The sequence below is a fragment of the Fusarium keratoplasticum genome, chromosome 12 (assembly GCF_025433545.1).
Source record: "Fusarium keratoplasticum isolate Fu6.1 chromosome 12, whole genome shotgun sequence".
Lineage (NCBI taxonomy): Eukaryota > Fungi > Ascomycota > Sordariomycetes > Hypocreales > Nectriaceae > Fusarium > Fusarium keratoplasticum.
In genome coordinates, this window is record NC_070540.1 from 1,220,161 (window position 1) to 1,246,952 (window position 26,792).

General features: G+C 50.9%; 10 protein-coding genes across 10 annotated transcripts; 5 read left to right on the top strand and 5 right to left on the bottom strand.

Moving 5' to 3' along the window:
• Positions 1 to 38: 38 nt before the first annotated feature.
• Positions 39 to 1,638, bottom strand: NCS57_01401100 (MFS domain-containing protein; the record flags this gene model as incomplete). Its single annotated transcript, XM_053063628.1, has 2 exons — positions 39 to 1,376; positions 1,429 to 1,638. The coding sequence occupies 2 exons, from the start codon at positions 1,636 to 1,638 to the stop codon at positions 39 to 41; spliced, it is 1,548 nt and encodes a 515-aa protein (XP_052906961.1).
• Positions 1,639 to 2,353: 715 nt separating this feature from the next.
• NCS57_01401200 (uncharacterized protein) lies at positions 2,354 to 4,741 on the top strand (the record flags this gene model as incomplete). The annotated part of the gene is made up of 4 exons (XM_053063629.1): positions 2,354 to 2,850; positions 2,901 to 3,019; positions 3,068 to 3,509; positions 3,556 to 4,741. The coding sequence occupies 4 exons, from the start codon at positions 2,354 to 2,356 to the stop codon at positions 4,739 to 4,741; spliced, it is 2,244 nt and encodes a 747-aa protein (XP_052906962.1).
• A 213-nt stretch (positions 4,742 to 4,954) lies between these two features.
• On the bottom strand, positions 4,955 to 8,206 carry NCS57_01401300 (uncharacterized protein; the record flags this gene model as incomplete). The annotated part of the gene is made up of 5 exons (XM_053063630.1): positions 4,955 to 6,123; positions 6,174 to 6,478; positions 6,530 to 6,995; positions 7,042 to 8,082; positions 8,137 to 8,206. The coding sequence occupies 5 exons, from the start codon at positions 8,204 to 8,206 to the stop codon at positions 4,955 to 4,957; spliced, it is 3,051 nt and encodes a 1,016-aa protein (XP_052906963.1).
• Positions 8,207 to 8,666: 460 nt separating this feature from the next.
• NCS57_01401400 (uncharacterized protein) lies at positions 8,667 to 9,207 on the bottom strand (the record flags this gene model as incomplete). The annotated part of the gene is made up of 2 exons (XM_053063631.1): positions 8,667 to 9,089; positions 9,142 to 9,207. The coding sequence occupies 2 exons, from the start codon at positions 9,205 to 9,207 to the stop codon at positions 8,667 to 8,669; spliced, it is 489 nt and encodes a 162-aa protein (XP_052906964.1).
• Positions 9,208 to 11,417: 2,210 nt separating this feature from the next.
• NCS57_01401500 (uncharacterized protein) lies at positions 11,418 to 11,855 on the bottom strand (the record flags this gene model as incomplete). The annotated part of the gene is made up of 3 exons (XM_053063632.1): positions 11,688 to 11,855; positions 11,575 to 11,633; positions 11,418 to 11,520 (listed from the first exon to the last, which is right to left on the bottom strand). Exons 1-3 carry the CDS (start codon positions 11,799 to 11,801, stop codon positions 11,418 to 11,420), a joined length of 276 nt encoding a protein of 91 aa, XP_052906965.1. The 5' UTR covers positions 11,802 to 11,855.
• Positions 11,856 to 14,401: 2,546 nt separating this feature from the next.
• NCS57_01401600 (uncharacterized protein) lies at positions 14,402 to 15,034 on the top strand (the record flags this gene model as incomplete). The annotated part of the gene is made up of 1 exon (XM_053063633.1): positions 14,402 to 15,034. One exon carries the CDS (start codon positions 14,402 to 14,404, stop codon positions 15,032 to 15,034), a length of 633 nt encoding a protein of 210 aa, XP_052906966.1.
• An 891-nt stretch (positions 15,035 to 15,925) lies between these two features.
• NCS57_01401700 (uncharacterized protein) lies at positions 15,926 to 16,963 on the top strand (the record flags this gene model as incomplete). Its single annotated transcript, XM_053063634.1, has 1 exon — positions 15,926 to 16,963. The coding sequence occupies one exon, from the start codon at positions 15,926 to 15,928 to the stop codon at positions 16,961 to 16,963; it is 1,038 nt and encodes a 345-aa protein (XP_052906967.1).
• Positions 16,964 to 17,282: 319 nt separating this feature from the next.
• Positions 17,283 to 20,442, bottom strand: NCS57_01401800 (Zn(2)-C6 fungal-type domain-containing protein; the record flags this gene model as incomplete). Its single annotated transcript, XM_053063635.1, has 5 exons — positions 17,283 to 18,703; positions 18,754 to 18,952; positions 19,487 to 19,832; positions 19,899 to 19,992; positions 20,046 to 20,442. 5 exons carry the CDS (start codon positions 20,440 to 20,442, stop codon positions 17,283 to 17,285), a joined length of 2,457 nt encoding a protein of 818 aa, XP_052906968.1.
• Positions 20,443 to 20,968: 526 nt separating this feature from the next.
• Positions 20,969 to 23,424, top strand: NCS57_01401900 (uncharacterized protein; the record flags this gene model as incomplete). Its single annotated transcript, XM_053063636.1, has 6 exons — positions 20,969 to 21,982; positions 22,041 to 22,388; positions 22,441 to 22,593; positions 22,642 to 23,004; positions 23,056 to 23,272; positions 23,336 to 23,424. The coding sequence occupies 6 exons, from the start codon at positions 20,969 to 20,971 to the stop codon at positions 23,422 to 23,424; spliced, it is 2,184 nt and encodes a 727-aa protein (XP_052906969.1).
• A 562-nt stretch (positions 23,425 to 23,986) lies between these two features.
• NCS57_01402000 (TauD domain-containing protein) lies at positions 23,987 to 25,268 on the top strand (the record flags this gene model as incomplete). Its single annotated transcript, XM_053063637.1, has 4 exons — positions 23,987 to 24,134; positions 24,189 to 24,404; positions 24,461 to 24,534; positions 24,597 to 25,268. The coding sequence occupies 4 exons, from the start codon at positions 23,987 to 23,989 to the stop codon at positions 25,266 to 25,268; spliced, it is 1,110 nt and encodes a 369-aa protein (XP_052906970.1).
• Positions 25,269 to 26,792: the final 1,524 nt, after the last annotated feature.

The following is a 26,792-nucleotide window of genomic DNA, read 5'->3' on the forward strand; positions in this document are numbered from 1 at the left end:
GTGCTGCGCCCTGCCATTTTCTCACTGCTGGAGCATCTTTAGGAGTGGTTTCCAGTTGCCAATCCCCAGAAGTAAGCAGCCCAAGAACCAAGAATAAGCACAATGACAGCTCCAAAGTTGATGAGACCAAGCTTGCGGTGCCATTCAGCACGCTCAGAGGACTCGTACTCCTCCTTCTTGGTGTTGATGATGTGGCCGTTGTTGACTCTCTTCTTGCGGCTCCATTGTAAGAAGCCTATGGTGTCGGTCATGTATCCAATAATCATCATGATGGCAGCAACAACAACTGAACCAGCTGCAAGAGTCACGTATAGCACCGTGACGTTCTTGTAGCTGTCGTTGTCACGGTCCTGGATGGCGCCAGCGATGACACCGACAATGATGGTCATGCTGTTGTTGATGGCAATCTTGATGGCGTACCCGGACCCAAAGACTTCTTGATACCACATGCTGGTACGGATGCTGTCGATGATGACGGTAGGACCGAATGAAGAAGCAATAGCGTAGATGCCAAAGCTGGCTGCTGTTCCGGCGACTGTTGGGCCCCAAGCTGCGAGACACATTGAGAGGAGCATTCCCAGACCGCATACTAGCATGACGGTGAGACGCTGTCCAAGAAGATCAACGAATATGCCGACAAGTGGTACGAAGAAGAAGCCCAGGTATTGCGACATGGCTGAGTACCATCCTGCCTTGACAGCTGAGATCTTGAAGCGTTGTTCTGCGAGTTCGGTGCCGTTGGAAGAGAAAATATTGGCTGTCGAAGTCTGGAACAAGGAGAACAAGCAGACGAGCCAGAAAGTCCAAGGAAGACGGAGCATCTTGCCAATCTCAAACTTCTTGTTGTTCTCAGTGAGCTTCTCTCCAGTAGCCGGGTCGCGAGTTCCAGCATAGCGCTTCTCGCACCAGCGGGTGAACCACCAGAAGAAGAGGGTGGCAACGTTAGTGAAGAGGTTCATAAAGACAGCCATCCAGTAAGCCCAGCTAAAGTCGCCCAGGTTCTTGGAAATGACGTTTGCCGTGGCCTTTCCGACGAAGGAACCGATCTTGCCGATGCCCAGTTCGAACGCGAGAGTAGAGGCGAAGCCGGAGGATGGGGGAAACCAGGAGGAGAAGATCTTGTACTGGGCGACTTGCGTTGCTACGTCGCCAAAGGCTTGGACGACGATGCCGCCGATCATGAACTTGTAGCTTCGGACTGTGGTGGCTGCTGCGACGAGGATGGCGCCGATGCTGAAGACGGCGTTGCCCCAGAGCATGGTGCTTGCACCTCCATAGCGGTCTGTGAGAATACCGCTGACGAGGATCAGAGCGGTCTTGATGAAGTTCTCACTCGTGTCAAGAACGGCATACTGCGTGTTGGTAATGTGCAGTTTCTGGAGAGTCAATTAGACATGGTTCAATTTCCAGGTGAAGCAAACAACTCACCTTCTTCAAGGTACTCTTCAGAGCTCCTGTAACTCCGCTGCTCCAATGACCTCCAAAGCCAATCATACTGACGACGACGACCGAGAGGATCTTCATGCTCAGAGGAACAGGCTTCTTGCCATTGTGCTCCGAGTCGCTGTCGTCTCGGTCGACGGCAGAGGCATTGGCCGAGACATGCTCGGGGTCCTTGGTTTCCTTTGAGACATCCATGCTACAATATGAGCGAAGATCAATGCCAAAGCAAGAAGTAAAGAAAAGACTGATGCGCTGGAGAAAAGAATTATCTGATTGAAGTCGGCGATGGCGCCCTTTATCAGATCAAAAATTTGTGGGGGCCATCACGAACAAGGTTCGTTTCGTGAACCATGACTAGCAAAAAAAGTCGTTAGCCGATACCCTCCAGCTGGATAAAGACGCGTCAGTCCCACCCTGTGACGGCGGCCGACGGGGGGGACGAGGCCCTGGAAAGGCGCCTGAGTCGATGGTCTACCACGCTTTAAACGCTCGGATCATGGGGCATTGAACGTGGGTTTTTTCGATGTTACAGAGAGAGAATGCGTCGTTGTTGTATCGCAATTCAGTAGGAATAATTGCTAGCATGTTTTATTTGACTTACTCAAGTGTCATAGACCAAATACATCACCTTTCGCTGCGAATATGAGCCCCAGATCAACATGATTCAACAGATCAGATAAGACAACCGACATCTCCAAGATCCATCAAACTCACAAGAACGGTTAGCTCGTCCGGTCGGCGTGATATCGGAGCCGTCAGGAGCATCAAATTTCTCACCGTGAGAGGATCAGCCCCACAGACAGGGGTAAACGCACCATTTCCTCTCACCGTGAGAGAAATAAAGATTTCGGATCTGGACCTTCGAGATTATCTTGCCCCATAGTTTGTCAAGAGTTGCCACCAAAAGACCATGTGCTTATGCAGCACCGTCCGCCACTTGGCGGCTGAATTCGACCCAGATGAGGCCATGGGCCTTGTCTCTGACCTAAATAAGCATCTTGCGGCTGTCCGAGCCATTCTCTCCAAGTCGAAGCCACTCGCTCGGGAGGTCCGATATCAGGTGGTGCCCAATAATCACCGCACAATGAAGATTCTTTCGGTACAGTCCGTCGATGTTGGGGGAGTGGATCAACTTTACAACAGGTTCAAGGATCATGTACAAGACTTCTGGGGCTGTTCCGAGAATAACCTCCATCAAGAGCTGCGTCGGCGACTCGCCTGCGTGACCATCTTCCTCAGGTCCAAGCTGGACTCTGAAGCATGGGTCTCGGCTGGAGTATCCGGCTTCGTTCAAGGCCAGAAACCTTCCGAGCTTCGTTACGCCGGTAACAAGTATATCAAAATTGCGCGAAAGCTAGGAGGCATCGGATCTATTCTTTGGCTTCCCCTCGAGGTACCCTCCTCAACGTGAGTTCCCTACCCCTCTGCCTGCATCATCGAGTGCTTACCCGGTCTAGATGGGAGAGATATCTCAACATTGACGATGAAGAAGTATTTGACCATTTGCGGTCGATCGGGTCAAATATTCCCAACTATGACAGCTTTGTGCAGCGGTTGATCGCAAGTCAACTTGACGGTCAGCGGCATCCCCCCTTGTTCCCATTGTTTGACTAATAAACCACAGATTCTTCTATTCAACTCTCACCTTACAATCTTGCACTTTCTTATGATGACTGCTTCCCAGTCTCTGATCAAGTTGTCTTGATCCTTTGTGCCTTCGGGGGTTCTGCGGTTCCCGTCGAACTGCTGAAGAGCGTACGGGTTCCCCATAGACATTGGACCGATGACGGCGAAATCGACAGTACAGATGCCGTTGACTTTGATCTTCCTCGAGGGCTGGTAAATGTCTTATCAGATGATAAGTGCCTCGATCAAGCCAGCCAACGTCCTGAGATTGTTCAGCAAATGTTGGAAGATGGTAAGACGCTCACTTGGTCCATCCGCCCTGAATCAATGGCATCTATTACCAGTCGCCTGTCTCCCCAGACCCAGGAGGATCTGGCCACCACGGCCTTAAAACTCATCTGTTTCGCATGCCCTCTTGTCTACGAGGGCAAAGTCAACTGGTAAGTGCATCATTGTGATACAGGGCCACCTGCTTAAGTCCTCCAGGCCTCCCCACATGAAAAAAGCGATTTGGGCCTTGCTGGACAATGCCACCAGCCAGAAGCGGGTACCAATGTCCCTTAAGACGCACGTCATAGACGCCCTCATGTTCTTCACCGAGAGGGACTTCTTCGCGATCCGTCGTGTTGCCATTGAACGAGCCAAATCGATGCTGCGCAAGTCGATGTCATATTATTACCACGCCTCGATTGCCCTTTTTGATAGCATCATGCTTCGCCTTGATGGAAACCTAGAGAGATCAGACGCTAGGATAGTCGACTTCCTTGCTGAAGATCACGATACTGGTACCCGCTGCGACAATGCTCTCCAAGGGAGGCTTCACATCTCTCACCTTGAAAACAAGATCCATCGTTACGACAACGACGTGGCCTCTTTCATGTATAAGTGGGAGGGGATCCATCCACTCTCAACGTTCGAGATTGAGGTTACTCGCAGGCTCCAGGGCACAGCGGCGAGATATTTCCATTCCATAGGGGACTTTCAGACAGCCAAGGCGTCTTTGGAGCAACACCTATGGCTTAACTCTACAAAGCCCATCCGCCTCAACACAAGGCTTCTCATTGTCACCCGGCTTGGAGAGATCCACTGCGAGCTGGGGGAGTTCGAAAAGACTCTTGAAGTGCTTCAGCCAGAGCTTGCGGGCCTCACTGAAAAGAAGGGCCGTCCGTTTCGACGGTTGTCAATGGCAATGATAGAAGCTTATCTAGGACTTTGCATGTTGGATACGGCAGAGTCCATTATCAAGCAGTTGGCCGATGTTGAGCCACCTGAGCTAGACGACATCAACGACCAAATGCTACATATGCGTCGACTCATCCTAGTCTCCCGCACCGCCCACGAACAATTGCGTTTTGACGAGGCTTTGCGGTTGTGGAAGTTTACCTTACAAAGAATGGAGAGTCTAGTGACATTCAAAACTAGGCATGGTTGGGTTCTGGCGGTCATCTACCTCTCTATGGCCCACGCTCAACTATGCTTAGGCGATGGCGAAGGGGCCAGACAGTCGTGGGATGTTGCCGTCCAAATATCCATGAACGAAAGATACGAGTACGCCATTCCAATACTTGCAACTTCATGGCTGCAAAAGATTGTTGGGGCAATCCATCAGGAACGAGGGTGGCCGTTCCGGGTGATGCTTCCAGGGGGGAAGCCAGATATGACATGGCAATAGTCATCAGCGACTCTCGCTTAATATTCTCAAGAAGAAGAGACATTGAAACTGCTTGGATGAGGCAGTGACAGAATGCCTGGTGATAATGAAGGTTCTTGATATTATGGTAACAACTTGGGTAGACATGTCTGGTAGTACATGAGAAATAACGAAAAACATCCGGCATTGGTATCTTATTGCTCGCGTGCATCCAATAAAACCCTAAGTCCATCCTCACTTGTTCTTTGACTTTCTTGAGCTCAGCTTCCATGTTGAGGGTTTGCTCCAGCGAAGGCTGGACTTGGTCTTGCCTGAGGAACCGTCTGCTTCCTCAGAAGGGTCATTGACCTGGGGATTCGCATCAAGCTCGGCAGGCCGAACCTGAGGCGCTGGAGGAGGCGTGGCAGTTTTTTCGGAAGAGTTTGTTTGTACCGGCACCACCAAGCTTTGAGGCACAACCTCCTCGTTTACAGGCAGTTCAACCACAGGTCTCAGCTTTTCATCGCCGGCCTTGAGGTAGCCGTCCGAGTCCGTCAGAGATCGTGTAGGAAGTTGAACCTCATCCCCGGGCAACTCGCAGATGGGTGGCGGTGCTGCAGACAACTCTGAGGGTGCACTGTGGCTGTGTGCCAGGGCGACGCTTGAGGAGCTTCTCAGAGACGCGTTCCTCGGAACATTATCGAAGCGGTTGCTGTAGATGATCTCCTCGATGGAACCTCGCAGCTTGTTAAACCTGAAACCAACTGACACCTTCTTGAGAGGGATAAGCTGGTTGATCTCGTCGTGGACCTGCTGTTGAAGTCGCTTCTCCTTGCCGGAGAAGGAGGTGATGGTTGTCTTGGAGTAATACTTCGCAGCGTCTTCGATCTGCTTGATGGAAACATACTTGCCATCGTAGCGGAACGACCTTTCAAGAATCAGGATCATGTCGCAGGAGCACTTGAGAAGCATCCGCGCCGTGGGAGGGAGACCGAGGAGACACCCAGCAGCACCGACGACAATGCCTATTCCCACCGTAGGCACCGCAACACCCACAGCAACAGCGCTTACGCTTGCAAACTGCGTCAAAGATACCTTGAGAAAGTCCCTCATGTTTCCCATGACCACGTCCGACATGATCTTTTCAACCTCTGCAGGTGTCGTCTTGGGGAAGCCAAAGCACTGCAGCACATGCTCGCAGATGAGCCGTGACACTGTAGGTGTTCCTATCATGCCGGTGAAGGGGAGGGGGACGGCTGCGGTGCGGACGGCGTGGGTTCCAAGTCTCATACACTCTGTAATCGCCGAGTTGATCTTCTGTTCAACATCAACTACTTGAGCGGCAACACAGAAGAGACGTACGCGTTCGTCGGCGATGAGTCCGATAGTTTGGGAAAGGAGATCCTTGATACCTGCATCGTCATCTGGGAGCTATTAGAATCTAGGAGCCATCAGTGTTTGAGGCTGAGCGTACCTTTGGAAAGACAGCAGAAGCCATCTGCCTTGTAATGCTCGATCTGTGAGAGCTGGTTCCGAAGCTCGGCGAACTGGGCCTCAGCTATCGCGCTGGCCTTTTCCTCGGCTTGCTTCTTGGCCTCTTTGTAGTTTCCTGTTTCTTCCATAATCTCTTCCAGAAGCTGCATCTTGCGATATCCCATGAGCTTATCTTTCTTTGTTCCAACAACGAATACGGGAACTTGATGCGAGTATTGGGCTATAGTCGCAAAGGTTCTCTTGTCTGCTTCTTCAATGCGAGCCACGTCTGAATCAACACAGAACCTAGAACATGGGTGAGATATGTGAGCACAGTAAAAGTGAAGTAAGACTCACCAAATAACGTGGAGGGCCTCAGCAGGATCCTCTTGAAACGCTCTATGTCTAAGGAACTTCGCAATCAAGTCAAGTTCGGTATCACTGCCCGCCTGCCAACCCCTCGAGTCGTGGATGAGCAATCCGGGATGTTTTGGTGACTCAAATGCCACATTGATGTCGTGGACACCCTGCTGATAGGATAGAGACTCGTCTGTCATCTCAACGCCAAACACCTTGTTGATGAGTGTCGACTTTCCGACACCTGTCTTTCCACAAACCAAGATTCGGAACGCCTTGACACCACTAGCTTGGAGTTGCATGTCTCGAAGCCAAGGGGCAAGCGACTCGGGGTCCTCGACCAGGTACGTGTCTTGGAAGTTGGTGATTTGAGCCTTGAGTGCTTTGAGATTGGGAAGCTCAAGATATCGGGGATAACGGTCAAGAACACAGAAGAGGGATGGATGGATCATTGTGCCATAGGGACCTGTGAGATGTTAGAAGGAGGGATGAGAAGATGAAACCAGCCATACCACTGTCACTCCACCCTAGGAGCTTTCCATCAGTTCCAAAGATTTTACGCGTAGGACTGTGCTTGTATCGATCTGAATCAAGTTTCAAGCTGTGAACATCCAACCCAGAGGCTGAGCGCTTGCCATGAGAGCTCTGGATGTCAAACATGCTGAGTCGAATGCCATTTGCGAACTGGAGTCGCCACTGGATGTCTTCAGAACCATCTAGTGTTGGCAAGTTGCCAGCAAATTGAGGAAATACAAGTGACATTGGATTGTCAGCGGCTGTTGAGCTCTCCATAGCGAGTAAGCTTAGCCCAGCGTACAAGCTCTCCAGGATGATCCACTGAAGCGGATAGAGGGAGAGACCATCGTGGGCTGTGCCACCGATTAAGTCATCGTGCGTGCCCAAGAACCAAGCCTGGATGAAGGATCGGGTGGTCATCTCAGCCTCTTCTGGGGCACTGAAAACCTGGAGCCCTCTGCTGGTGCGGGTCTCGTTTATGGCGAGGGCGTGTCGAAGAATCTCAATTGAGGAACCAAACGAGATGTCGTATGCGCTAGCCTTTGGCGGTGTGCGAATGACCGTGTCGAAGAGACCAACGAACCGTATCCGAGGGGGCTCATCAGCGTGGATCTTGATCTTTTGGATAAGTTGGGGGCCATTCTTGAAGTCGTCCTCAAGCTGGGCCTTGATGAGTGCAAGTGCTGCATCAAAGAGGTCGTCGAATATCTCAGACGACGCTGTTTTGGCCAAACCAAGGCGTTGAATGATGCCAGCGACTGCCCGAGCTACAAAGGCACCGTGACCCGAGCCGTACAGCCAGAGTTCATCCTCAGGGCGCTCAAGAGTCGAAGAGATATCCTTGACAATAGTCTTGATGAGTTCAGGAGTCGTATCGGCATTGGAGGCCTTGGGTTTCCATCTGTCGCTCAGCTTGGGGGTACTGGCAGTAGCGGTGTAGTACTTTGGGATTTGGGCGATCTCAACTCCTCCAACGTGGCAAACACCCTCCCTCACCAGAGCCTTGATCCTCTGGATACTCGAAGGGTTCGTGTCCTCTAGTTAAATGTCAGCAATGAGCGGTGTCAAGGCCAGAGGATGAAGCTATTCACTCTTGCCGTCCTGCGGCTCACAGCCGTCCACCAGGACGATTAGACGCCTTAGTCTCCCGTTACCCGACATTTTGGGTGTGCAACCTTTGGTCAGTGGAAGGTTGAGCAGACGATACAGTTTTAATTAAGCGCCCAAGCGAGCTTATTAAACGACGTCAGACTATGGAGCGGGGAATCCAAGATTGCAGGTCTATTGGCTCTGCCAAGGGTAAGCGTCATTTCAGGGCTGACCGTAAGCAAGGCTGAAACACAGCCGAGTGGCTTTGCGGATAAACTGTGCGATCCCTGTTCCTTGGCTACTTGGATAGGGAAAATGGGTGACACTGCAGTTCAGCTTTCACTAGTATGCCTTGTGGCATGCAACTGGCACCAATAGAGTCCCTCTGAATGGTTTTATTGTAAGAAATACTGACTATCTAATGCACCTCCTTTTGCCCCCCAACTCTTGGCCTACAATGGTTGAGCCCAGAGAGCCTACCATGATCGGCAGATTATGTCGTGCTCAGCAACTGAGCCCAATTGGTAAGCGCCTACAGGCACTTCTTGGCCTCGCGGGCAATGATATCCTTGATCTCACCCTCCTTCTTGACAATGGTGACGCACTGGGACTTGCCCTTGGCATCGGGGGTGATGGTGACCTTGAGACGACCGTCCTCCTCGGTGGAGTAGGTGAAGCTGAAGCTGTCGTTGTTGCTCTCGTGGCTGATGTTGGTGTTGGTGTTGCCCTTGGTGTCGCCCTTGGTAGTAATGATTCCACCGTTGTTGCCAAGGACGGCGCGTCCCCCGCACTTAGGTCGTCGAACACTAAACAAGCTGGTGAAGGTGCAGGTCGCGCCGTCAAAGGCCAGGCCAACGAGGCCGGCGGCGGCGTTGACACCGTTCCCGAATAAATCAAAAGCGGCATTAACGCCGGTATTGACGGCATCAAAGAGGCCGGCCTCTTCACGAGGGGCCTGTGAGGTTGTCAGTGTTGTTGATGGGTTCTAGGCTGCAGAGGTAGCTTACAACGGGGACAGCCATGACAGTGTTGGCAGCAACGGCCAGGATGGTGATAGCGGCGGTGACCTTCATCTTGATGGTTTGGGGTGGTTGTTTGAAAGTATTGAAGGGTTGTGAAGGTGAATGATTGTTGAGATGATTGCTGTGCTGATGCTGATGAAGAAAGATAGACTTGGGAGGTGAGAAGGTCGATATTTATACAACGATCTTGGCCCTTTCGTTCGCAGACTACTACATAATAGAGGCACAGAAACCATCTATCCTATCCATCTCTACACGGCTTGGCATTCCTATCCAACTAGACCGCATCTCAAGTCGGACCGAGTCCAGTGCCGACAAAGCATAGTCCCACTCTCAACCCTTTTGCGACAAGGTTTCAGTTAGGATAGGACCCTTAGACCCTTAGACCCCGAATGAGAAGCGGTAAGTTAGATTTCCTACTAGAGAAAAACGGCCTTGACGCATTCGGAGGAAATATCCCCTGGACAAGATGCTAGACAGATGTCTTTCATGGTCACTAGTTAAGTAGATAAATATGGCCTCATTTTCTGCGTCTGGAGTACATCAGGACAGAAGGAGATATATTTCATTTCCCTAATATCTATACCATCAAGGAGATATCTAATTATGAACAGATAAGGTTGAGCGGGTTCTTCACCGCTTCCAAATAAAGAAACACACTCAACACGGCCTAGGGAGCTAATGCGCGTGCCGTCTGCCGTAGATATTTCACATTCCTGAACACTCGGGCCGACTCCAGCCGCTCACCCTTTTCACCTATTGCTGTAATTAAAAAAACATCCCTTGGTCCGTTCCATAGCCTCAAGACGGTGAATATGGGAGAGAGATTAAGGCTAGTAATAAGGCCGGTGCCGACGGAGGGAAACATCCGGTGTTCAAAAGATGAATGTGGAATTGTATCTGATGTGGGTTTGTATCTCCCGCCCACTACTAAGCCCTTTTAGATATTTTGAGGGATCGCGAGTCCCTTATGACTGCCCTTAATTACGTTCAAATCACGGTGCTTGCCATGGTTATTAGGTGGGTGCTCTTCAACCTAAATCGACCTCCAACCACGGAAGGGGAAGCGCACGTTCTCGCGGGAGGAGATCGGGATAAAGTCAAACTATCCATGCCTTCTCTTCACCCCAAGGGATGCGGAAACCGGCCCGTCTCTTCGACTATCCGCTGTGCCGGACATGAAGAGCCAGCCACCGCGTCTCAGGATAGGAAGGGTCAGTGATGGTTTCGGCCTCACTTGGGGGCGTAAACCACATTACCCTAAAGGTTCGATGGGGATTAGACCTGTTGAAGAGGATGCTCTCTTTTCAAGTAGTATACTCACCCTTCATATCAGAATTTTCAAGTTTTCTCTGCATATATGTGGTAATGGCTTGAGTGGTGGCTGGCTGGACGTGTGGTTTCAAGCATGCAGAGAACCTCATGCGAAACCCTGACTTTCCAAGGTCTGGACCATCAAAATCAGAGTCATGTCTCATGTCTTTCCTGAAGCACGTTGACTTCACCCTTCACTGGCTGTGGCCTTCCTTGAATGGCGTGCCCGTCTCTCTGACTGCTATATCCGTGGCAAAGAGTTGAGGAGGACATCGACCTCACATGCAGGAGTAGTCTTCGAAACCTTGCAAACACACAGTCACGAAGAGGGCAGCTGCCATGAGCTTTGAAACGATTCTTTCTGACGGAACAAGTATAAAGTTGAGCGTTTTCCTCGACTGAGAATCAGAGTCCCTCGCCACCTCAACAATCATCACAGACACTTCTCTCCTCTTTCATATTACCAACTCGCAACCTTCTTACCACTCTACTTTAACCAAAAGTCTTCCTCAAGACCAAAGTCTACTCCCATGCATCATGCTTATAAGAATGCCCTCTCTCAACACTAGCTCATTCCATTGATAACACCAGCTTTCAGGCTCCTCAGTTTCCCACGGACATTGTCGCCATTGGCGATGAGGACAAGACCGGCCACGGAGTCTCACGTTATGCTCACGGAGTACCTACACGCAGACTCACGATCCTGGCCACGGCATGCCACTGAACGAGGATGCAGTCCTGTCAGGTACTTTGCAGCCAACTTGAATCTCTGAGTTAGATAATTTGGCCTTGACATGGGACAGCAACAGAGAAGAGGGCTTGAAATGATGAGTCTATAAGAGGTACTATCAACAACAGCCTATTCACCTCAGTCCTTGGAGCTCGGATAGCCTGCGTAATCGGATCTCCAGCACTACGAGAAAGCGACCAAGAGTTCAACTCTCCCCTCACTCAGGTGTATCATCGGTATCAGCTCCCCAGTTGCAAAAGCCTTCTGCGGTTTCGGCGTACGTCTTGGCCTCAACGTCGTCGGGGCAACTTCTGAAGCAACTGAGAAAAAACACCAAGGTTATTACTGAACTCGCTTGGAGATGCTAAACCTACTTGTTGGCCTCTGTATATGCCGCGCAGAGGCAGGGGATGTCGTCGTTACACTTTTCAGGCTAGAGCAGCATGAGCTATGAGTCACAGGGTAATCACGTGTGTGTGATACATACATCAATGTTCTCGAGACAACTGGCGACAGCTTCCTTGCTCTTGCATTCCGTGGAGGGTGGGCCTTGGGCAGACACCCAAGCAGCGGCGAGGAGGACAAGAATAAGTGACTTCATTGTAAGTAATTGAAGTGAATAGTATTGGTCTTGATGATGAAAGGTGTGTTTGAGGTAAGGATACTTGAAAAAAAGATGATGGGAAAAGTAATTGATATATGTCTGGGCTAGTATGACGAAGACGCCGGTTTAGGCATGAGTAAAGCAGATAGAGTTTCGATTTCTCGCCGCTTGTGCCTGACATGATATTAGATTACCGCATAGTTCAGGACCGTGAAGGTGTTCCAGGCCTTGGAGCCTTTAGCCACCATTCCTCAACACAATCGGTGCCTGAAGAGGCTGATGATGATGATACACGACACCTTGCACAGCCACCCACATAAATTCTAAAGCGCGTAGGCAGATGAAAGATCTTATTTCAAGTACGTAAGAATCATTTGTATGAAACAAACTAGCCCACCCATCAAACGTATTGAGCCCCAGAACCGAGGCACAGGTAGGTTGATGAGAATGACTGCAAACCTCCTGCTGGCGAGGCGGCTTGGGAGACAGATTTGAGCCTTCCTCTCCTTCGAGCTTTGACCTACGATTTTGAACTCACCGGAATACGTCTTCTTTTCACATCAACACAATTCGCCTGAGGGATTTCGCCAGGATGAGCACTTCTATCGACAGCCGACAAAGCCTGAAGCGGCCTTGTTATGAGCCTCCCACCGCCTCACAGGAACACCCAGAAAAGCGTCTCAAGCTTTCTATGCTAAGCAATAAGTCATTTGACCTTTTTAAAAACCTTCTAGGAGTTCTATATTTCCCTACTGGCGATGTCACAAACCTGATCAATTCACACGTTCAGTTTTGGGCATCGTCGGAGCTAACACACCAATACTCTGAAGATGGCCAAGGACTTGACAATCCCAAGTTGCAAGCCCTGCTAGATCGTCTCTCGGTTTCTATCGAAGAAAATATCGCAAAGGCTACTTCTCTCTCCCCAACAAGTCCCTACAGTTTTCTCCAAAGTCTTTCTCCCAGCCATTCTCGGCCCTGCTTCAAGAACAGAGTTCTTGGAGAGACGGCATTCGGCAACCACGACAGGACCCTTTTCTGGAGACTCTCCCTACTTGAAAGAGAGAGACTTGCTGCGGCATTCTTGAAGTACGAGATCATGTGCCAAGTTCTCCGCTCCCGTCTCCAAAATCTTGAGCAGGCATCACACCAGTGCGAGGAGATTCTCAAGAAGGCAATCAACCGCCTCCATCCTTGGGAGATTGGAATACGTCAAGAGCTTGTATGGTGCAATGTTTGCCCATTGTGCTGGCTCTTGGCTGCCTGATCTCCCCTCAGCCAACTCTGGCCCCGCCGGCCTGATGTTCCCCGACAATTATTGCTTCAGCCACTTGACGTACTTCAATGATATGGAGGGGAACGGGGCAAAGACAAACCCCGGGATTACCGACCGCCTAGCCCTCTTTGGTTTCGACCCGGTCGCCAATCTACTCAACTCAACAGAGCAGAACCACCCTCTTCAACTAAAGGAGTGGAAGAGGGACTGAGTCCTCCTCTCCAAAGCTTTTTGATGAGTCTTGGGATGATGAGTTGGTCAGGTTTTGGGATTGAGGAGGAAGGGTCAAGGACTGCTGATGTATTATCTGGCTGAGGACGGTTGGTGGTGCTTTTTAGCACGTTGTCTTTGCTTGTTACTTGTCTGCTGGAGTTTTATCATGAAGCAACGGCCATTAATATTCGTCTATATCTTGTTCCGTCTGTTACGGTTTAGCTGAATGATATCCTTGCGCATGAATCATGGTCGGTGTGCTCTGTGTCCCTCCTAACTTCCATTTGGGAAGCCGATCATCATCCATTCGGGCGAATGGTTTAGTGGTATAATACTCCCTTAGCATGTTTCTTCAGAAGAACTTGTCTAGTGTGGGAGTGGTCCAGGGTTCGATTCCCTGTTCGTCCAAATTTGGTGGTTTAATTCCACTGTTATCCACATTTTTTTTTTGGCGTTTGTGGCAGGTGAGCTACCCTACACTGCCAGATGTTCTTTTGCACATCAAAGCTATTGTGTAGCCCGAGCCCTAGAGTCATTCTAAATGACTTCCTATATCGAGAAGAACTGAATTGTTAAGCAATGATATTTGTCTCTCCCTTTTATGCCTCAAATACGTTTGTGCAGCTCATTGTCCTCCTTTGTCTCGGTCTTCATGTGGCTGCGGTGACGCATCATTTTTTAGGGCCGGCCACCTCTCTCACGTGGCATTCTCCCAAATGAGCCCCGGCACCCTTCAACCACACACAAAACGCGTCAAACACGTGAATATTATGCATTCTTCTTCCTCTGCCAAGCTTCTCCTGTTACAACGCCTCGCGGTTAATCAATTGACGCGCCGGACCTGCTCCAAGCGAAGAACCATGGGATCGGGCGTTACCCAATGGGGAAATAAAAGGCCCACTTTCAGCATGACAGGCCCGTAAAAGGGACAGCTGTTCTCATTCGTCCAGGAGCGCCCCTGCACAGCCAGTCTCGACCTCACTCACAATCAATCACAACACATCAGCCTCACTCACCACGATCCGTCGATTGGCCTCCACACGCTCTCAGGCCCCCATCTCCGTGGCCTTGTATCTCTCCATGGCTGCATAATCTACATCTCGTCACCATGCGTCGCGCCCTCAACCTGCGCCTCGCCCTCCAGGCCACCGCCATAAAGGTCTCGGCCAACTTGGTCGTCCAGCTCATCAAGCACTACAGTACCCCTGGCCAGTCCACCTTTGACTGGCAGCAGGTCCTTGAGTTTGCCATCTATGGCTTCATCGGCTCTCAGATCGGCAACATCATTCAGTTCGTCCTCGAGGACTGGTTCCCCACTGGCAGCTCCCAGCCCAGCGGCGAGGTGCTGCCTAGCATCCAAGGCGACGTGAAGCAGCTGGAAGAGAAGAAGGACGACGATACCGTGGTCCATGAAAAGAAGCGGTCATGTCTTAACCTCAGCCCTGACATAATATGGCGCAATATCCTGGCCAAGCTGGTACTCGACCAGACCATTGGCCTCGCCATCAGCGGCTCCGTCTTTCTCATCTGTACAAACATCGCCCGCGTACCGCACCCCAATCTGGTTTTTCTCGTCATCCGCGATAGGTTATGGCCTCTTGTCAAGGCGGGCTGGCATATCTGGCCACTGGTGGCCGTCTGCAACTTCCTCTGGGTTCCGGTACGATCGAGAGTGCTGGTAGCCGTGTGTGTGGGATTTGGGTGGAGCATATTCTTGAGCATCTTTGCTATGAGGAAGTGAGGAGAGTTTTGCGTTGTTACAGTTGGAGTTCCGGGGTTTGACGGGGTGATGCAAGCGACGCGAGTGCACGGCATCAACAGCAATTCTCTGCATTTTTCTTTGTATTGGAGTTGTATGGATTAGACAAGCATCAAGTTCTTTTGTCTCTTTAACAACGGAGGTGGCTGGCTATTATTGACGGTGTACCCGAGTCACGGAGTTGGTCATCTGTAACTGGCTGAGATATGTAGCTGGCTGAGGGTGCCCATTGGTGGAATCACAACAAGCGTTTATTAAGAAGGATATTCAAGCAGACCCTGGGTGCTGAAGCCTGAAAACTCCATGAAAACGTACCAGTGTCATCCATGGCTTGCTGCTAAGATGGCAAGAAAGAGTGCCTCTCAGGTGGAGGTCTTTACGCAGTTCCTAGTAGCTGGCTTTCCAGCCTAACCTTCATGGCACGTGAATGCTTGGCCTGCTGACGAAACGGAATCCATTAAGCAGTACTCTATTCTCTCTCGGGTTATTGGCTATCTGGCCTGGCGAACTGCTCAGATGCTCTCGATCGCCTGTTTCACCCAACACAACAAAGTAACAACCAACCAAGAACAACGCCCTTTGACTTGTCCTTCACTAGCTCCCCACCATAAGGCGCTCTCTTTACACCGTGTGGCGTCCATGTCATCGTGAAAGGCCTGATCTGGGCGGGGTTGATGTTGAAGTCGCCCCAACCTTCCTATTTGGGAACTTTGGGTTGACGCTCTTATTGTCCCTATCTGCCAACAAAGAACTACAAAAGAGGGAGTATTCTCAGCTTGGAGCATCTAGAAACCCCTCAGCATATTAAAGAGAATTCATACCTTGAACCCCATCCCTGCTTGTTGAGATACAATCCCCACAGCCTATACAACCATGACGTCCTACACCGATGACTGGTATCAGCCAGCCGAGACTACACTTCACAAATGCACACTGATGGCTTATCCCAACAATACCTGTGTCACCGGCGGAGACCTACTACTGGCGGCCCAGAAGGAAGTCGTGTCCATCGCCAACGCCATCGCCGAGTTTGAACCTGTCACGCTCTTTGCCAGCCCTGATACCCTCGAGGAAGCCAACGCTCTGGCTGGCAAAGCTGTCTCTGTCGTGAGCGAGCCCAAGACGAGTCACCTGTGGATTAGGGATTTTGGTCCCATATTTGTCAAGTCGCGGGACGGAAAGACTGTCCGTGGTGTGAACTTCAACTTCAACTACTGGGGCGACAAGCGCGGACCATCCGGAGATGAGGCCATCGCGCCCATTGCGGCTCAGCAGATGACGGGTGCTGAGCCTCTGACTGTGAAGCTCGTTGCTGAGGGCGGTGGAATGGATATTGATGGGGAGGGTACTTTCATGGCGGCTGAGAGTGCGGTGCTCAACGAGAACCGTAACCCCGGCCGCAGCAGGGAAGATGTCGAAGCTGAGCTTTCGCGTGTTCTTGGTATCAAGAAGTTCCTTTGGCTCTCCGGAGAAATCGACAAGGATACTACGGACTGTCACGTCGACGCCCTTGCTCGATTCGTCGGCTCAGGCAAGGTTGTCCTCAGCAAACCTTCACCAACAAACCCCGGACGATACGTCGAGGCATACAATGACGCCAAGGCGAAGCTCACTGGTGCTACCGACGCCAAGGACAGACCCATCGAGCTGATAGACTGCGTGGAGCCAGACTTGGGGAAGCTCGAGAACGTGGTTGATGGGGACATCATCGCCTCGTACGTCAACTTCCTTCCCGTCAACGGGGGTCTGATCATTCCAAAGTTTGGCCATGATGAGAGGGATGCGGAGGCCCTGGAGCTGTTTCAGAAGCTATTCCCGGACCGCAAGGTGGTGCAAGTATATATCAACGCGCTTCCCATTATTGGTGGTGGCATTCACTGTGCGACGCAACAGGTGCCTGCAGCCCATTAAGATTGAGGCGTCGCGTCGTATATGTACTTCGATAGTTGCCTAAATCGACCAGTTTGCACCACTTTCAGCAGAATTTCCCTGTTTCTAGTGAGACCTTTCAGTAATGTGCCGCCTCGTATTATGTGATAGCAATCAGTGCATGGAATGGAATGTTGATCATGCTCTGTGAAGAGTGCCTCGATCGACGCTGGGATGAGGACTTGTATATTCGTTAAAAAGACTGCGCTAAATACAAAGACTCCAACTGACCCAGAAGTAAAATACCAGCTCCCTGCCGTAATCGTGACCGAACATGATAAGCAATAGTAGTACAAGTTGTTCAGTATGGTAGAAACTCGCTAATCTTGGGCAATGAGATATCAGCCAGCTCGTCGTCATGGCCATCATCCACCGCCCAGTGATCCTCCAGGATGTCGAGAGCCTTTTGTGTGTTGAGCAACCCAAGACATTTGGAAACACCATGTAATAGATGCTGCACCCTCTCCCGATGAGGACCGAGGGCGTCACAGCCCGCAAAAAACAGCGGAGGTGTGAGAAGAGTAACGGGCGTGAGGCCATCTCGAAGTGTCATCCGCTCAGCGCCCTCGAGGATCCGACGGACTAGGTCTTGAATTGTAGATGAAGACCTGGGTAAGTGACGAAGGCGCCGTTGAATAAGGAGTAAAGCCGTTAGCTGCCACACCTGATTCGATAGCCGATACTCGTTCACCTCATGCGGTGAGAAGACGCGACCTCGTATGGAAAGAACTGGAGGTGGATTGGCTCGGTCTCGGTCGATGATACCCTGAAGATAGCTCAGAAGCCATGAAACCTCGGCATCTTCTGCGTCTGTGGCCTTGTTACTGCGATGCTGTAGCCGGGCAATCTCCTTGAACACGCCTAGTAGATCTCTTGTGCGCGCCAGGTACATGTCAATGTACACAGGCTCGCTATCAGAGGATTGCGTCGAGGGGGTAGGGATCGTTGTTTGTTCAGACACCAGATCACTGGCAGCGTGGCAAACTAGTGACTCGGTCATGTCGAACCAGCGCAACAAAAAGCGCAGCTCATCTGTCGGATTTTGTGAGAGGCCCTTGTCTTGGAGTCGAGAGATAAGCCCCCGAGCGCCCCGGAAGTGTATGCTCCATCGGTCACGGCTGGGATTGGCAGCAAAGACCTCGCAGACGAACAAGGTCCTTGCTGCAGCTAGCAGTGGCACGAGCTGTCGGTCATCGTCGCATTCGGAGAGCCTCTGGCATAGAGATCTTGAACTTAGGGCCTGGAAGCCTTCTATGATGAGACATTGTGCAGTCTGCTCGTCACTTGTCTTGCAGCTGGCCAGTTTGTGTACGGCGGCGAGGGCGACGATGCCCTGTAATAGAGCGTCGTTGAAGACGGCCATGGGAAGAATCAACTCGCATAGCTCATCGAATATTTGAGGATGAGGGGCGAGAGCTCTGACGGTTCTTTCTGTGAAATATTGAAGACCGGACATGTGTAGGGGCGATAGGTGGCTGAAGTATCCGACAGGAAGTGGGAGAGATAATTGTCGCCGCCGAGGAACCAGGTCATAGGTTTTAGCTGGACTTAACAGAGAGACTTCTGAAGAGGTTGAGGAGGAGGTGTCATAGTTTTCTGTTTCCTTGGATAGGGTACTTGATGAGGGAGAGGAAGAAGGGGGAGGAGTAGAGACGGCGACAGCAGCCTGGCTTGGTTGAGGTGTGGAGGGAGAGACGTAGATGAAGTTATCCCGGTTGATATCTAAGACCAGGGTTAGCTCAGCTCGTATAGGTTGATTGGATAGAAAGCACCTAGTCTCTGAACACTCAACTCATTCCGGGATAGACAATTGCCAAACGCAGAGCGATTGAAGGGTCTCCCGCCCCATCTCAGGTGAACCCCATACTCGCAAGCCACGCCGGCGCTCTTGCAGCGCTGACAGGTAGGCCTTTCTTCACTGCACTTCTTCTTGAAACGCTTGCACCGAGAGCATCCGACCCATGAACGACGCTGTGGAGGCATCACTTTTGAGGCAGAACAGAGGGAGAAGGTGGCTGGGGTGTTGGCCAATGTATGTCTTATGTCACTGAGTTTGGAGAGACAAAAGGCGGGGAAATATATAGTCCCCACCGGAAGAAGCGGCGATAAGACCAAATTAGAGGCTAGTCCTGTATAGGAAGGACGGGGCGACAGTCTCGTGAGCTGGGGTTGGTCTGTTATCAACGAGATAGCAGCAAGCCAGTTGAGATGGCTGGCTTTGTGAAGAATTTTCGTGTCTTAGGTTATTGATACCCGTAGGGGGCCTGTCTTGCATTCATATAGGACTGAATCCCCCCCTTTTTGCCTTTCCACTTGCTTCAATCTTCTTCAACGTTGAAGCTGATGAATGCGTCTCGGAGGCGCTTATCGCATCCCTGTCGCCAATGACAGGGTTGACCTATCCCAGGCTTTTCCTTTATCTTGGTGGTCCAATACACTGCTGTCCTTCTCCTTCTCAACGAACCTGCCAGTTGAATGACCACAGCATAACTACGATTGCCATACCCTCTGGCAGACCTGACGAAGTCGTGGCGCTACAGCTGGCACTGGCATAGGAATGTGTTGTCTCAGTCGTGTCACCCTTGACAAGAGTCGCTTCACAGCAGAGCCCGACTTGACGTGGTATTGCATGGCCGAGACATGAACGCCGCCGAGGTGCAAGTCTTCGAGCTCCTCGTAACCTAGAGAAAGGTAAAGCGATTTGCCCATCTCGGCGGCAATGACCCCTTGGCAGACCTTGTCTAGTTTGGCGAGATCGATGCCCCACCGAACTAGACGGCCTCCATGACCGCGTCTCCAGTACGCGGGATGTACGACGACCATCTCCATTGTAGCGAGACCCTGGAAGTACCTAAGATGATTTATAGGTATTCATTGATGGAGATATTTGTGAACATAGGCTCAGGTTGTGACTCACTGTTCTTCTGCCGCCTCGCAGAGCTCGTCAAGCGCGTCGCAGTGGTCTTTGTCCATGTCTCTCATTGGGTTTTCCAGGAGTTCAGGATAAGGCGCTGATTGAATAAGTTAGACACTGGGGAGGAATGGAAAGTATGGCTATACATACCGTCATCATTTTGAAAGGATCCTTTTCTGTTTGACCCAGGCGGGAGTTTCCAACAGGCCACACCGACAACCACCTCATCATGAGGTTTGGGTGTAGGCCAACCATTATTGGGCGGTATGATTGCCTTGGTCTTTTTTCCTTCGTTGGGATCAAACTTGTCGGTGGCGACAAGGACGATGTGCTCGGGACTTTTGATGACAGCCGAGAACTCGTGGCGATACGAAAGGAGGGTATCTTGAGGAAACTCGGCATGATTTGGGCGCTCCCAGTCAAAGACGGGAGAATAGGGAAATCCAGAAGCAGCGACGATGCCGATGCGCGGGATATCGGCCGGCGAGGCAAGGCGCAAACGGCCGAGGGGAGGAGGACGAGAAGAAGGACCGGGAGAAGGAGCCATGGTTGGTTCAATTGACAAAGATTTGATCTGAAGAAAAAATGAGGCTCTCGTGAAATTCAAATAATGGGCGTGTTATCCAGATCATTTGTCACGGAAGGCCTTGACTTGAGGCTCTGCTGAAGGGAAGGTGGAAGGGAGCGTCTGCGATTGGCCCATGCGACATGCAGGCTGCTCAGACTCGCCGGTTGAGAGTGGGTGGTTAAAAGCAGGCTGTCTTACGTTCCAAAAGCAGGCTCTGACTTGTGTCACCACAAACACACTCCTTTGTCATTTCATGACGCGTTGATGGTGTACCGCTGCGACATTTCTCAACTCGCCGGTCAGCCCAAGCCCTGTCGACACTGCAACGTTCTTTCGCCGGCGGGACTTGGCAGTTGTGTAACCGTTTGCAAGTCACCGGTCGGGGTAAGGCTCTCACATCACCTACGCTACGCCGAGCATTGTCCCCGCTGGATAATTTCTAGTTAAAGGCCTCGATGCGATCCTCAGGGCATGTTGCTCAAGCTCCATTCCAGCAGCATTCACCATGGTCAAAGACGACAACGACGTCTCCCCAATAGCCCAATTGGACGAGAGTCACAATGGCTCATGGCATCCGCTCGAGCCGTTCGAAGTTGGGCGCCCACCGGAAGAATGGGGCACCATCAGCTTTGACGACCTCGGCTTCAATTGGCCAGATCACCTGATGCAGGGTGAAAGCGACCACCAGCCTGCCTTAGCAGCATCACCCAACACCAACACAGCCCTGGACTTCGAGCTGGTCAATGCATTGCAGCCGAATGATGAGGCTCTAGCCAAGCATGAAAATACACAAACTCGCAAGAGAGAAGCCGAAGAGCCGCCCGACTTGGCAGGGTTGCCACATCGCTTTCGCCCTGAACAATCGCGCCCGTCAATCACCATCCAATCACACTCAGATTCAAGCATCAGCCGCAAAAGTAGCACCCCGAGTAGCACATTGAACCTCACGCCTGGCTCATCTTCAGCCAGTCCTTGGACTCTTACCCGCCATGGCTTAGAGAGTTTCGAGCCTCACCCTGCCCCCCATAACTTCCTATCAAGCACTTGGGGAATGGAGAGCCTTGATGCGCCAAGATCAGAGAACGAATCCCACACCGACTATTCACTTCTTTCGGCTGACACCCGCACCGTCATGGGTAGTTATGACATCAGTGAGCAGGAGCTTGGAGAATCACCTTGGGCATGGTTGCGAGACACTGGCCTCACAGATGCCCAATCTGGAGTACAGTCACTCACCAATGAGCCTAACAACTCCTTCCTATTTGTGCCTTCAGATCAGGCCATAGAGGCCTCACATTCTGCACCTGCTTCTACAACCAGGGGATCCTCCTTGATAATCCCGGTGTGCTTACCACCGTCTCTCAATCAGGCTCCGCTGGGGGTGCTCCCAGACTTGGGGACACAGGATCGCCAGCCAGCTAAGCGCAAGCGTGATAAGGACGATGCGGAGAGCCGCACACAGACGAGACAGGTTCGAGACATGGGGGCGTGTTTGAGATGCAGGATCTACAAGGAAAAGGTTCCATCCACCCGCCAAGACCTGTATGGATGGTCTGGTGACGCTGACCTCTCTACAGTGCGACCTCAATGTGCCCTGTGGCCGTTGCGTCCAGGTTGCTGGAAGCGTAAAGCTGTTCAGGCAGCCCTGCCAAAGGGTTGATCTCACCGACGTCATTCCTTTCCGGACCGGAAACGCTCGTGTGGGCCAAACAAACTCGGTGTTCCCGAAGCTGCTATGGTCTGTCGAGAGCCCCAGCCGGACCACCTTCGTCACCCACTTCGTTGAAGGGGTTGACGTGGACTTACTCCCGAAGCTGAAGCTCATGTGTCGGAAATTCTCCCCGACACATGACGATGTCTTGTTTGAACATTACGAGGACGCAGATGGCAAAGTTATGGTGGTTGCATGTCCCCCTGTCGCATGTGTAAGTAGTCCTCCCAGACCAGCCTGAAGAGATCGCTGAAAACAACCACCAGATTAATATCGCAACTCAAAGGACAAAGCGAGGACTTGAGGAATACATGCAAAAAATCTGGCCCTTTGCGGTAAGAGAGATGCTAGCTACCTTGAAAGATGAGATTTACCGTCAAGGACTCGCTGAAGCAAACCGCCTTGCTTCTCTCGGTTCTGTGAGAAATTGTCCAAAAGCGGCCTGATGCATGTCTAACCATGGTTAGAACCCGATCCCGATGCTCCAGAAAGCACTCGAGATCCTTGCCTGCGTCCATCTAAACTTTGATACTCCCATCCTGGTGGGCGATACACTTAATGTGCCAATCTTGAGGGATAAGAGATCGCCCATTCAGGGGAGATACCCAGTCCCCTCTGTATTGGATTTTCAACTAGACACGCTTTGCATCCATCACATGCAGAAGCTGATGAAAGCTGTGTCACGCGCTCTCAAAAAGGTCATCTTTTCTAAAGAAAGGCAGTCTCGCTGGTACGAGATTTTTCTAACCATTTTTGTACTACTCGTTTCGATAGAACAGGTATACTTGGCGCAATGCGAGTACCTGAGGGGCGCCAACATCGCAACCGATGTGGGTTTCATATGCCTTGATACGTTGATCATGCACTGAGGCCCCCCATAGGGAGTCAACATTTTTGCCCAAGCCTCGCCTGTTACCAATCATATGCTTGGCTTGTGGAGGGCGTCGGCCAAGTACCTTCTGTATCATTATCGATGCGTCATGAAGGGAACCGTTCCATTTTCATCCTCCTTCAATTTGAAGGATGAAGGATATGCACTTCTGGACACCGAGGCTATGAAGTACATTCGAAACACGGCTGTTCTGGTACGCGAAAGAGGTGCAGTCTTCCTGGCTTCTTCAACTTACTTGTTCACGCCTTCCGCTGACAAGGCTCGTTCAGAGGTGGAGTTGAATGCCCTCAGGGATAGAGACCTTGACAACATTTCAGTGAAACCATTGTCGTGGATTTCTGAACTCTTTCTAGATTGAATCTGGAACACCTACTCATGCATTTTCACACCGCGGAGAGGCACTGATTCAAGTTATCCAGTGGCATTGCCATCCACACGACAGCAGGGCTGTATTTGTGATTTCAGACCTTTGGCAGCATTGCTAGCCCTTGGCAAATGTCAGATGAAACGTTGAGAATCATCTGACTGTGGAATTGCACATTCTAAAAGGCTCACACCTCCTCGTACGCTACCGACTGGCATTGTCTTAGCTGACAGATAACAGCAAGCCACTATGAGCAGGCTCTGCCCCGTTACACAATCACATCAGCCGATGGCTTATTGTAATTTCTGAGTAAAATGGGTGTGTCAAGTCTGTGTAGTGTTGTTTGCATCGGGATTGAAACGTTGGAACTTGTTTTGGGGGGGGGGGGGGGGGGGGGGGGACAGTCTTGGATTTTCAAGTTGCACATTCGAAGAGCCTCATTGCCACTTTGGAGGTTTAAAAACTCAGATACCTACGGGCAATATTCTGATAGACCATCTCTTCTACATCATTCAGTCTCATGTTGAGTTCGACCTTCTACTGCAACAGAATAACAATGGACCTTCCTACCGGGTTCCCAGAACAGCTCAGGGGCCCCATGGCCTGGGGTGCATCTGATTTTGGCCAGAACCCAGCGGCGTACACTCTGACACTGACTGAAAGTGACCTACTGGCAATAGAAAAAGCCGTCAACCACTTCAAGGGTAAGCTTATCTCACCATCCGGCTTCTCATCGGCCACTGACTCTTGTCTTTTAGGCCTTGGCCTTCCACGAGGCTCCGTGGATCGGTCCAATTTTCCCCTGCCTGAGGGTCTCACCATGAAGCTCCGGCAGATCAATGATACCCTGAACAATGGACAGGGATTTCAGGTTGTGCGCGGGATCGACCTCACCTCTTACAGTGAGGAGGAACACATCCTCATCTTTGCTGGCATCTGTGCCCATGTGGCTACCCACCGAAACTGGTTCATCGGTATGTTGATCAAAGTTACCAGGCATCAAGGAAATGCTTCTGACAAAAATTGAAAGATCATCTCCGGCATGAAAGACAGGACGATGTGGCTGGCGTCAACTTGCGCCCGCCGGAGTTGCCAGTCTCCATGGTATGAGTCGACTTGAGAAGGCTGCATCGTGAACTGCTTAGCTAACCCCTTGTCCATTGTAGAACTTCCACACTGATGTGGACTCGGGGCCTATTCTCGCACTTTTCATGGAGAAGAAGTCCAAATCTGGTGGCAACCAACACCTCTCGAGTTTCTGGACCATCTACAATTCCCTTGCTAGGGAGTCTCCTGAGGTCATCAGGGAGCTTGCATCCAGCTGGCACTGGGAAATGCCAGACAAAGAGAATCTTGATGGACCCAACATCGTTCTGCCATCTCGGCCAATCATTGGTAAAGCGGATGGAAGAATGCAGATCAACTTTGCCAAGGCATATGTTGCTGGCGACCCCAAGTACCCTATGAACAAGGGCTCGCCATCCTTGTCCCCATCACAAGAGGCTGCTCTCAAGGCCCTCTCTGACACAGCAAGGAAGCACAGTCTTCAGCTTGATACCAAAGCAGGCGATCTTGTTCTAGTCAACAACCTCTCCATCATGCACGCTAGAGACGCTTTTGTTGACGATGTAGTGTCTGGCGAGGTACGACATGTGCTCCGGCTCTGGCTTCAAGATCAGGACAGTTGGCCTGTGGCTTCTTCCCTTGGGTACATCGAGCCTAAGAAGGCGTGGCATGTTCCGGATAAGCATCAGTCGCTGCGTACACTGTCTGAATGGATTCAGCTACCCCGACCCATCCGTGCGGTTGATGCAGCTGCATCACAAAAACATGCCTGAAATGAGTGGCTGTGTATGGAAATGGGTCATGCAGGTTGAGTTTGAGATCAAAGAGGAGGTTGTGGTTAGTCTTTTCGCGGCGGGGTGGAGGAGGTTGGCAGGATACTGGGAATAGAGGTTATACCCTGTTGCACTCCGTTCATTTTTCTTATGTATCCAGTATCTTTATCAGGCAGCTTTCCTTATTTAAACTTGTTTCTCTATCTAAACCCCGAATATCACACCAAGCTGTAGAACAACAAGGCCTATACGCCCAAGAAGAATCAAAGCAAGCCGTAGCCTTCTCTTGCGCCTCTCTTTTGCGTCTCTCATCGTACCATCGAAGGGCTCAGAGGCCGCGTTGAAGTAGTTTGTTGTTGCCCCGACATCCTCCTTGTCATGGTAGGAGTCTTGCCGCTTGTGCTATGGCTTGTGATCGGAGTGGATCTTCATGTCTTAGACAGGAAGCCTTGAAGTCACAATACACTTACCTTGAAGGAATGCTTCACCTTGGACAGAGGCTTGCGTAGGTGATAAATCCATGGCTTACAGGTGCTGGTAGGCGCCTGGAAAGGTGCCTGGAATGGTGCCTTGGCCGTGGTATTTCAAGTAGTGATTCTTGACCGTGCAGAGAAACCGCACTGCATGAAGTGTAACACGGATAGTGACACTGGGCTCATTTAATATATACAGATCTTATGTACAATACTGGTTGGCCTGTTGTGCTCGTTAAACTGGCCGGTCACCAGACTTTTCCTGCCTGGTCGGCAAGCTTAAAGACAGTGCAAAGGCAAGGATACATTCTTCCCCAGTAGCTCGTCACCAACCCAATATCCCATCATGAGAATATTCGTCCACGCATCATTATGAATCAAGTGATCAACTTGCCGTCTACAATTCAGTTATGTACTTGACCTCGTGTTTCAACATCTCGTGGGTGATTGATGATACTATCAGAGGGTTCTTGCATGACGGCCAGCCGAATATTTCATCTATTGACTGATTAAGTGGCCCTGCTAGAATAGGCGAGGTATAAATTCCATCGTATCCCTCAATACTAAAACTACTCCTCCCATTCCATTGCAGACGACGGCGAGTCCTTTACCACTACCACGTCGCTATCCACTCCAAAAGGAGCCATTCCAACGACGATGTGCATCATCACACAGTACATCTTCTACTGCAGAAGATATCTCCGTGTTATCACAACTCGCACAGGCTACCAATACTGCCCTCGACCGGGAGTCAAAGACCACTGCAGGATCGTGAACTGCACGGGGGCTAGATTTTTAAGCGAAGGGTATTGTTGGTACTGCACTGGTTACAACGGCGATCCGCAATTTATACAGGTTTGGAATCAACTAATACAGTTTTGACCTTGGGTGTTTTCGTCATTGGTGGAACGCATGGGCTGAAAGACTCGACGTGAAGAGACTTGGGTTCGGCGGAGTGAGATTGAGACGTGTGAACGCAATGCTACTTAGCTAGTCTTGTCGACTAAGATGACCTTCTTCCATATATAAGGAATATAGCCCATAGTCAATT